At 41.8% G+C, this 11,234-nt stretch overlaps 1 protein-coding gene across 1 annotated transcript; it reads left to right on the top strand.

The window, feature by feature from the left end:
* Positions 1-613: 613 nt before the first annotated feature.
* On the top strand, positions 614-3,691 carry LOC143536749 (IQ domain-containing protein IQM1-like). The gene is made up of 7 exons (XM_077030671.1): positions 614-989; positions 1,299-1,793; positions 1,899-2,079; positions 2,186-2,274; positions 2,518-2,605; positions 2,692-3,024; positions 3,114-3,691. The coding sequence occupies exons 2-7, from the start codon at positions 1,315-1,317 to the stop codon at positions 3,486-3,488; spliced, it is 1,545 nt and encodes a 514-aa protein (XP_076886786.1). The 5' UTR covers positions 614-989; positions 1,299-1,314; the 3' UTR covers positions 3,489-3,691.
* Positions 3,692-11,234: the final 7,543 nt, after the last annotated feature.

The raw sequence follows: 11,234 nt of genomic DNA, 5'->3' as shown, positions 1-11,234 counted from the left end.
TGGGGACTAGCGATTAATCGAGATTCATCACGATTAATCGGATCGAACTTTAATGTATGCTTTTCAGTTTAGACACACACACACACACATTTCTATATATAATTTTCAGTTCTACACATACACAAACACAAACACATTTTGGCCGGAATCTCGCTGGAAAACGCCACACTGGCCAGAACCTTATCAGGATAAGCTGCTTAAGTCCGGTTAATCCTGATTTTGGTTGGATTAGATCATTAACCGATTAGCCCAAAATTAATCAATGAAGTAAGAACTAACGATTAATCGGCGCTTAGTCAGGATTTTTGGAACACCAAGCAGGCAAGCACCGATACCAAAAATACCGATTTTAGAAAAGTGAATATCAACTAACATACCGTATTTATTTGTTCGGTACCAATACAGGTACGATATCTGTACCATACCGTATATAGAGAAAAGAAATATCTGAAATCACTAATAAATACGTAAATAGTGAACCCATTACCCCACATGCAATTCATAGCTGTACGAGTTTTCATGAAACCCAGATCCAGCTTCCTTTCTTTGACCATTTTCAATCTATCTATCTACTCCATTATTTATATATATGTATATGTGTCTATCTTCAAAATCCATACACAGATAAAGAAGCAAACTTTATACGAAATAAAATAAAAAGTGCATTCCACATTCTCAAGCTTTGAATCACCAGAAACGTGCACCCAGGGTTTGAAATCCCATTTCCATAAGTCAAAACCATTATTTTTTATACAGTCAATCTTTTACACCAGTAAAAACAATTCAAAGACGTGTGTGCGTGTGTTAAATATTTTTCCACAAGGGTTGTTGTATAAATAGCTGAGGCTGAGATTTGTCATCATATTCATCATCATCATCCATCATCATAAACAGACAAGCACCAAGCACACAGACATTCAACTCCATTATTGTACAAGTTTATACAAAAACAGAGCAAGTGTTTCAAGATTCTGGAATCTTGATCCAAGGTGAGTGTTTTTGGTTTTCCTTTCTGGGTTTGATTCATCATGATGGTAACTCAATTGGGTGTCTTTTGTTTTCAATTGGGTGTCATGATTTCTTGATAAAAAATTTGATCTTTATTAAAGGTTATGTGTGTTTTACGTGATTAGTTAATGTTCAATTATTGGCAGTATTGTATAATTATTGCATGCTTAGACAAAAAAAAGTCGTCCCTTGTGTCCTCACAAAAGCAATTTAATATCTTTCTTTTTTTTAAAATAATAATTTATGGTTTAATCATCACTAATTTATTAAGTTTGATTATGATTGTGCAGGGCATATTAAACTGGTATGGGTTTATCCTTGTCATTTTTATCATCAGCTTGGGAAGTAATCTTAAGACATGGGTTTTTAGATCTACCATATGATATTAATAACCTTGAGAATCGATTACGATCCGATAGCTTCAAGAAACCCGAAACAGAACCCGAAAGTAGCGTAAAAATATCCGGTGGTTTGCAAGATTCTAGTCCTAGAACCAGAAGGAATTCAATCAGTTTAAACACCTGTGAACCGTTAAAGATAATGCTTGAAACCTCTCTTTCTTTCAAGAATTTGGTTCAGGATTTTAGAAAGCCCGAACCTGAAAACTCGAATATTGAAACGGGCCATGTGGGGCCGGCAAATCTTGTTCCTGAGCCCGTTGTGTTCTTTTCGCCTCGGCCCGTTAGTGAACTCAATGCTGCAGCCACTACGGTTCAGAAAATTTACAAGAGTTATCGGACTCGAAGAAATTTAGCCGATTGTGCTGTTGTTATTGAAGAGTTATGGTTAGTTATTTAGTTAGTTAATCCTCATATTATTTACTTATTTTGTTCACTTTAAAGTTTTAACATTATCAAAATATGTTTTCTAAACTTTTTGATGTTTTGTAGGTGGAAGGCTTTGGACTTTGCGGCTTTGGATCGAAGCTCGGTTTCCTTTTTTAATGTAGAGAAGCATGAGACCGCGGTGTCTCGGTGGGCCAGGGCTCGGACCCGGGCTGCTAAGGTTGGAAAGGGGTTGTCAAAGAATGAAAAGGCTCAAAAACTGGCCTTACAACATTGGCTTGAAGCTGTAAGCACCGAAAACCTTTTAGGCTTGATTTTATGCTAATTTGTTGATTTCTTGAAATACTTTTTTCGGATTTTGTCTGATGATCTGTTCGTAATTGTTCTTGCAGATTGATCCACGACATCGTTATGGCCACAACTTGCACATGTATTATGATATCTGGTTCGAAAGCGAAAGCAGCCAACCATTTTTCTACTGGTAAGAACTTGTAATCAATAATAACAATATTTTCTGTGTATTGAATAAATGAGTATCAAATTTTTTTATATAAAAAGATTGCATGTAAAAGATAATGATATAACATTAATAACATCATAATATTCAAGTCAGATGTAGAAAATGGCTAAGAAACAAACTTAAAAGCAGACGATAAATCAAATAATAATAACTATAACCAACAACAGACTCAGACTAACCTTTTTATATTCTTGAAATATGAAGGTTGGACGTCGGAGATGGCAAAAAAGTAAACCTCAAAAAGTGTCCGAGGTCACATCTACAACGTCAATGCATCAAATATTTAGGACCCGTAAGTCGCATTCCACGCTCATTTTCCTAAACACAACCTTAAAACTCCATAACCTTAATCATTGTCGTATTCTTCATATTCAACAGAACGAACGAGAACAATACGAAGTGATAGTCGAGAATGGGAAGCTTGTTTTCCGTCAAAGCGGTTTACCATTGGAGACCATTGAAGGTTCAAAATGGATATTTGTTTTAAGCACTACAAGGAACTTGTATGTTAGCCAAAAAAAGAAAGGCCTTTTTCAACATTCAAGTTTTCTAGCCGGTGGGGCCACCACCGCCTCTGGACGGTTAGTCGCGCACGGCGGTGTTCTCGAGGCCATATGGCCTTACAGTGGTCATTACCTCCCAACTGAAGAAAACTTTAGGGAATTTATTTGTTTCTTGGAACAAAACCATGTTGATCTTACAAACGTAAAGGTATAAATATATTCATTTTCTTAAGGATTAATAATTTGTACACTTATAGTAGTTTGAGTTCTTGATTCTTATTACAACTTATAATGCAGAGATGTTCGGTTGATGACGATAACGTGAGCGTGGGCTTTTCGTTTAAGGTGCCTGAGCCCGAATCGAAACCTAAACCGATTGTTATTCCTCCTAGACGAGTTGACATCCTTTGTACGCCTACTTTGGCTAGCCGTTTGTCATGCAAATGGACATCAGGAACAGGGCCACGAATCGGATGTGTTCGTGACTATCCAGCCGAGTTGCAATCCCGGGCTCTTGAACAGGTCAACTTGTCTCCTCGGGTTGGTGCTACAAACTTTGCGGCTTATGGGCCTGTCCCGTCACCAAGACCGAGCCCAAAGGTTCGGCTCTCACCAAGGCTTTCGTACATGGGCCTTCCGAGCCCTAGGACTGCTGTGGCTACAACTAGCTAAGCTGATCAAGTTAAAATTATGACTCGGAAATTAACGTGACTTATTGGTTCATTTTTTTATTGTGTTTAGCATATATTATGTGTTACAAGTTATAACCAGTTTTGAGAGCTGCTTTTTATTGGCAGTTTTATAAGTTGATTATTTAATCTCTTTGTAAAGAAAGTTGATGCATATCTAATGAAGAAACAAAACCTCTTGGTTTATTTTCGGTGCAAATTTCATGTATATGTACAAGTTTATGATCATCTATGGCCGCTACAAGAAAACGATGTTAAAATGATAGTGGGAGGTCACGAAAGTAGTCGCTCTAACATTTATAGTTATGACTTACGATCGTCTATCAACTAATTTTACTCATGTATTATCTATCACCCTGGATGACTGTATAGAAAAACACATGAAATAAATGCTAAGTGGATAGTATATGATATCTACCTTATGTCTTGCGCGCTATCAAGAAAGATGTGTTGCACCCCCGCATTTCATCATGCACGACATAACGACTATGATATGCATATAATCATTTTCTATACATATCATATCTAAAATGTCTAATCTACAAGAGTTTTAGTCGCACTACAAGTTTACACGTTGCATTTTACCTTTATGAAGCGAGTTGTTTTTGTAAAGTTACCTAAATCGCTGCTTAAGAAACATTCTAACGATGATTTTGATGCAGCTGATAGTTGATTTATACTATTGAAGAGAAGCTAAGTAGTAACTAGACGATAGAAGGTGTATAAATTTACGATATTTTTTTAAAACTAACAATGGCAATAGCTTAATATAACCAGGGTGTAACTTTAGTCGGATTCTAAATCATTTCTAAATAATTAAATATATATTATTGGGTAACTAAAAAAACGACATTGTGTTTTGTGAGTGATATTAAGTTAAGAATTTATATTGTTATCTTGAAAAAATAATAAAGAAATTCTATATGAATCTTTTCATACTATTTTTATCATATTCAATTATTGTATGAGCTACTTCGATAAAAAGGTATGGACCAAGGAGGATATTTAATAATTGAAATTGAAATCAGTTATATGCCAAAATGCTAAGAATAATCCGCTGTTAATATGAGAGTTTTGGAAGTATACAAGGGCCGAGTAAACATGAAGACCAGGACTAGAGCTGCACAAATCAGGTTTTTCAAATACCTGGGTTTAGGTTTAGAACCGGGTTTGCGTATGACTAGTGTAACACCCCGACTAAAGGCGGATTATACATCGGGGCGCCACATATTGTTTCATTACTCGTGACACTATTGGGTGTCAATATTTAATAAATACATTCATTCGCGCACGCGCAATGTAACAAGATAACATAAATCATCATAAATCAATATATTATAAATCATAATATTCGAACAGCAATAACTTGTCTTGATACATTTTAATCTAGGTCCAAAATAAAGAAAACTTCCTACGTGTCCTCGAACTCCAAAACAGCTACTGCAAACCTGAACATGTGTTAAAATAAAACGTCAAACACTTGCGTGTTGGTGAGAAATCAAGTTTAATACAATACGTAGATAATAATAAATCTGCGCGCAACACGTGTCTGTCTGGTGTTTAACAAGGGTGCAATCAGATTGTGATCAAGCCTAAATAGATCATAGCTCATAGTTCATAGTTCAATCCGTGCTCCCAAATGAGCACAAAAACAAGAAAACATCTGTGCAAGTGTAAACAAAGAAAACCGTAAACGATAGGTCTCCCGTGTTCATCTAATGGATCCATGAAAACTGCGGAATAGGCCGAACAAAGCGGTTAATGATACACACATACAAATAAACAGCCAAGTAAACGTCCTCAACACATGGGATACTGCGCGACTAAAGTTCATAAACAAGTTTAAGACTCAAGTTTGTACGAACACATGAACATCCCGAAACATTAAAAATAAAAAGGGATTAGGTACGAGATTACTCACATGATAAACGATGCGGTGTAAGATAAAGCAAGAACCAACTTTAAACAAGCACAAGTTAACCTATAAACAAGATTATTGTTTTAATGATTTGTTTTAAGTCTTGATTACAAGTTAGCATAATTAATAAGTAAATTATTATATAATATATATTATATATTACCGGAAAAGCAGGGCAGAACAGGGAGGAAGACGGAGGCAAGGAGAGAGGAGACGGCAGAGGAAGAACAACGGCAAGGAGCAAGAGAGAACATGAGAGTTTAAGTGCTTTGTGTGTGTAGTGTTAGGAAATTAGCATTATTATTTATAGAGAAACCCTAGGGAACACAATCCCTAGAAAAAGGGGAAAAGATCTCAAAAAGCAAAAGATTCCAAAAGCAAAAGATATCAAAAGATATGGCAGCTGCAGGGGACAAGAGAAAAGCTGACAGGGAACGGTAAACAGGCATGGGCGGGTCAGATAAAGGTACTGGTCAAGCATGGAAAAGCAGATCTCAAAAGATAATGTCAGTCACTTTTTCTGTCAACCAATGGGGTTGGTGCGCATGCTGCGCCAAAAGTGGCTTTTCAGACATAAAATAGGTCAGGTCAACAGCACAGAAGGTAAGACAACACAAAAGCAAACGGCTAGATTAAACAGAAGAAAACTCAAAGGGGTTAGCGCGAGAAGGCTAAGGCGCGCCGCGGGAAGAATCACATTTCTTAGCGCGCCGCGGGAGGAACTACAATTCCTAGCGCGCCGCGGGAAGAACTATAATTCTTCGCGCGTCGAGGGATGAACTACTATTCTTAGCGCGCTGCGAGAAGAACTACAATCCTTAGCGCGTCGCGGGAAGAACTACCGTTCTTAGCGCGCTGCGAGAAGAATTACAATTCTTAGCGCGCTGCGAGAAGAGTTCGTCTCGCGTATCGCTGGAACAGATGGTCTTCACGCAGGCTTCCTTGTAAGGAGTCTGGCGCGTGGAGCTGCGCAGACAACCTTAGGCGGGAAGGAACAAAGGACGGGTTCAAGGCTTAAGGGCGGGACGGCGACAAGAGGGAAAAGAAGGCGGAAAGAGAGAAGAAGGGGGACGGGACGGCGGAAAGAAAGAGAGAGAAAGAGGCGGGAAGGAAAATATATATTATTATTAAAAGTAAAATATAAGTATAAATAAATATTAAATCATAAAAGAAAGAGATCGGATCAGAGAAACGGGTACCTGGGTCGGGTCGGATCGGGGCAGATGTCACAGTCTCCCCTACTTTAAGAAATTTCGTCCCGAAATTTATCTCGAAGTAGGTTGCGCAGAGAACAGGTGCGGGTACTTGATCTTCATTTGATCTTCCCTTTCCCATGTAAACTCGGCTCCGCGCTTGGACTCCCAGCGAACTTTCACGATAGGGATACGACTGCGCTTGGTTTGCTTTACCTCGCGATCCATAATCTCAACAGGCTTCTCAACGAAATGCATAGTTTCATCAACTTGAACTTCATCAAGTAGAATGTGAAGGTTCTCGTCAGCTAAACACTTCTTGAGATTGGATACATGGAACGTTGGATGCACATTACTGAGCGCGGGCGGTAGGTCAAGTCTGTAGGCAACTTTTCCCACACGCGCGAGAATCTTAAATGGTCCAACATATCGAGGAGCAAGCTTACCTTTCTTCCCAAAGCGGACAACACCCTTCCAGGGCGACACTTTGAGGAGAACAAGATCACCAACTTGAAATTCGAGAGGCTTTCGCCTGCGATCTGCGTAACTCTTCTGTTGGCTTCTGGCAGTCAGCAGATGATCACGGATCTTGGCGATTTTATCGGTTGTCTCTTGAACAAGTTCGGGTCCTGTGATTTGAGCTTCACCCACTTCGCTCTAACAAATCGGGGAGCGGCACTTACGACCGTAAAGTGCTTCAAATGGGGCCATACCGATACTGGAATGATAGCTGTTATTATAAGAGAACTCGATCAAAGGCAGGTGCGAATCCCAATTACCTCCAAAATCAAGAACACAAGATCGGAGCATATCCTCAAGAGTTTGAATAGTTCGCTCAGACTGACCGTCAGTCTGAGGATGATATGCCGTACTCATGTCCAAGCGAGTTCCTAGCGCAGATTGGAGAGATTTCCAAAAGCGGGATATAAAACGGCCATCGCGATCGGATATGATGCTCAAAGGAGTACCATGACGGCAGACAATTTCCTTGACATAAAGCTGCGCGAGATGCTCAACACGGTAGTTTTCACGAATGGGCAGGAAGTGAGCAGACTTAGTCAAACGATCCACTATTACCCAAATGCTATCATGTTTGCTTGCTGTCAAAGGTAACTTGGTAATGAAGTCCATCGCTACACATTCCCATTTCCACGTAGGAATTTCTGGTTGTTCGAGCAAACCAGATGGGCGTTGGTGTTCAGCTTTTACTTTAGAACAAGTCAGGCATTTAGCTACGAACACAGCAATATCCCTTTTCATACCGGGCCACCAATAAGTAATGCGCAAATCCTTGTACATCTTATCAGCGCCAGGATGAATGGAATACCGAGATTTGTGCGCTTCACTCAGGATATCAGCGCGAAGATTCTCATCAAAGGGAATCCAGATGCGATTAAGATAGCAGAGAATTCCACTCAGATTGGGCACAAGATGCGCTTCCGCGCCACACGCTAACTCGGCGCGAAGGTTACCATTACTGATGGATGCGCGCTGCGCGCCACGAATACGCGATTCAAGGTTGCTTTGAATCGGCGCGAAGTGAAGCTGCGTGCGCGGCAAGATACAGTTAAGCTGGCAGGGTTTTCGGCTGAGCGCATCGGCTACCACATTAGCCTTACCAGGATGATACCGGATCTCACAATCGTAGTCGCTGATGAGTTCGTTCCATCGGCGTTGCCTCATGTTAAGTTCCTTCTGATCAAAGATATGCTGAAGGCTTTTATGGTCGGTGTAGAGGATACACTTAGTACCATAAAGGTAGTGTCTCCAGATCTTCAAGGCAAATACGACTGCACCAAGTTCGAGATCGTGAGTTGTATAATTCTTTTCATGAACCTTAAGTTGCCTTGATGCGTAAGCGATAACCTTGCCTCGTTGCATAAGAACACAACCGAGACCTTGGTTGGAGGCATCGCAGTACACGACAAAATCATCATTACCCTCAGGTAGCGCAAGAACAGGAGCTTCACACAACAATCGCTTGAGCGTCAGAAAGGCTTCTTCTTGCTTCGAGCCCCAAATATACGGTTTACCTTTGTGCGTTAGAGCTGTTAAAGGCAAAGCGATCTTCGAGAAGTTCGAAATGAAGCGCCGGTAATAACCAGCTAAGCCCAGAAAGGAACGGATCTCGGTAGGAGTGGTCGGCGTAATCCAGTTCTTGATTGCTTCAATCTTGGATGGGTCGACATGGATACCCATCTTGTTAACAACGTGGCCAAGAAACTGTACTTCATCAGACCAGAATTCACACTTGGAGAGCTTAGCATAAAGCTGCTCGGCTCTAAGCTTTTGCAATACCAATCGGAGATGTTGCTCATGCTCGGCCTTGGTCTTAGAATAAATCAGAATGTCATCGATAAACACAATCACGAATTTATCCAAGAAAGGCCTACACACCCGATTCATTAGATCCATGAAAACGGCGGGTGCGTTGGTTAAACCGAAGGACATGACCAAGAATTCAAAATGGCCATAACGAGTTCGAAAAGCAGTCTTCGGAACATCTTCATCGCGGATGCGCAACTGGTGATAGCCAGAGCGGAGATCAATCTTCGAGAAACAAGAGGCACCTTGGAGTTGATCAAAGAGGTCGTCAATGCGCGGTAAGGGATACCGGTTCTTAATGGTGAGTTTGTTCAACTCGCGGTAATCGATACACATGCGAAACGAACCATCTTTCTTTTTAACGAACAACACCGGAGCACCCCAGGGCGAAGAGCTAGGGCGAATGAATCCTTTAGCAGTCAACTCTTGAAGTTGGCTTGCCAGTTCTTGCATCTCAGCGGGTGCAAGACGATAAGGAGATTTAGCTACGGGGGAAGCACCAGGGACAAGATCAATACGGAACTCGACTTCACGAGCGGGAGGGATACCAGGAAGATCATCAGGAAAAACTTCAGGGAAATCACGCACAACAGGGATATCGCGAAGCTTCTTTTCTTCAGCAGGTTTAACCACATGGGCTAAAAATGCAATACGCTTCTTCCGCATGAGTCTTTGGGCTTCGGCGCAAGACATAAGCTTAAGACCACTGGAGGGTTTTTCGCCGTAGATATGAAGATCACCATTTTCTCGAGGTATGCGAATCATCTTCTTGGCGCAAATAACTTCGGCGCGATTATGCGTAAGCCAGTCCATACCAATAATAACATCAAAGCTTCCAAGAGGCATGGGGATGAGGTCGATCAGAAAATCGTTTTCGTTAAGGTTAAGCGTGCAATCTTTAATCACTGAGTTAATTAAAACAGTTTCGCCATTAGCCAATTCAACTGAAAAATTTTCTTTTAAATCGTTGCGCGGTCGCGTAAGCTTCTGCTCAAACGCGCGAGAAATAAAACTTCGATCGGCGCCAGTATCAAAAAGTACAGAAGCATAAAATCCGTTAAGCAAAAATGTACCATTAACTACGTCATTATTCGCTTGCGCTTGGTGTGCGGTTATGTTAAAAGCTCGTCCGCGTGTCACTTGGTTCGAAATCTGGTTCACCGGATTCGCTTGCGTGATTTGAACTTGTAGTCTCGGGCACGCGTTCCGGAAATGACTGGGATCACCGCAGTTATAGCACGACCTGGGTCGTGGGTTTTGGTAGGTTGGTTGTGGGTTCTGCGGGTAGACTGGTGGTGTTGGCGCAATTGGGTTGGCGGGAGGGACTCTACTGAACTCGGCAGAGTGACCAACGCGGCCACATCGGCTACATTGTCGACACGGGGTTTGGGTCGGGTGGTGAAGTCTACAGGTTGGGCAAAAGGGTTGGGTTCCTGTATAAGGTTTCTTAGGTGGCGGGGCAGGAAGTGCGGGATTGGTTAAGGCATAGTTATGGACTACAGGAGGTGTTGGGTAGGCTGTCAGTGGGTTAGGCGTGTAAACTGGAGGTTGGTAGATGGGTTGCTGGACAATGGGCGGGTTGGTAAGCGCATAGGCTTTGCGCCTGCGCTTGAGGTTGTTACGGTTAGAGGGTTCAGGTTTGGTTTCTGTTGGTTCTGGGACAGTTTTGGTGAGTTTGGTCTTCTCAGATCCCTGCAGGAACAGGGTTCCTGCTCTGACATGGTTGTCGCTGAGCATAGCGGCCAACTCGATGGCGTCAGAGAGGGTAACTGGGTTTCTAGCCCATACAGAATCTTGAATTTCCATGGGGAGACCCCCAAGGAATTTCTCTATGGCTCGGCGGGAAGGGGTAACAAGGTGAGGGACAAGCAGGCTTAGTTCATGGAAACGCGTCGCGTACTCGCGCGCTTCGCCACTGTACTGCTTAAGATTCCAAAACTCTTCCTCCAGGCGCTTAACTTCGTTGGGAGGGCAGAATTCTCGCGTCAGAATTTCTTTGAATTCCTCCCAGGGCATGCTAGAAGCAGTTTCTGCGCCACGCGCATGAGCTACTCCATTCCACCATGTAAGCGCTCTAGATTCCAGGACACTGGAAGCATATAGGGTTCATCTGTCTGAGGGGCATTGGGTATGGAGGAAAGTGTTTTCTATTTTCTCAAGCCACTGGAGCATCACGGTGGCTCCTTCAAGACCTGTGAACTTTGGAGGGTTACCCGCGTTAAAGGACTTAATGTTGTAACCAGAGGTGTTAGCATTGTTTTGGTTCAAAGCTTGGGCTATTGCGGCGGCCATT

Source organism: Bidens hawaiensis, unplaced genomic scaffold (genome assembly GCF_021521415.1).
Source record: "Bidens hawaiensis isolate Kalapana, Puna unplaced genomic scaffold, B.hawaiensis_p1.1 tig00010900_1, whole genome shotgun sequence".
Taxonomy (NCBI): domain Eukaryota; kingdom Viridiplantae; phylum Streptophyta; class Magnoliopsida; order Asterales; family Asteraceae; genus Bidens; species Bidens hawaiensis.
This window is presented reverse-complemented; position numbering and strand designations above follow the sequence as displayed.

Coding starts and splice junctions, on each gene's coding strand:
- LOC143536749 (XM_077030671.1), top strand. CDS start 1,315: ATGGGTTTATCCTTGTCATTTTTATCATCAGCTTGGGAAGTAATCTTA. Junction 2,275..2,517: donor AGCCAACCATTTTTCTACTG/GTAAGAACTTGT, acceptor TGAAATATGAAG/GTTGGACGTCGGAGATGGCA. Junction 3,025..3,113: donor TTGATCTTACAAACGTAAAG/GTATAAATATAT, acceptor CTTATAATGCAG/AGATGTTCGGTTGATGACGA.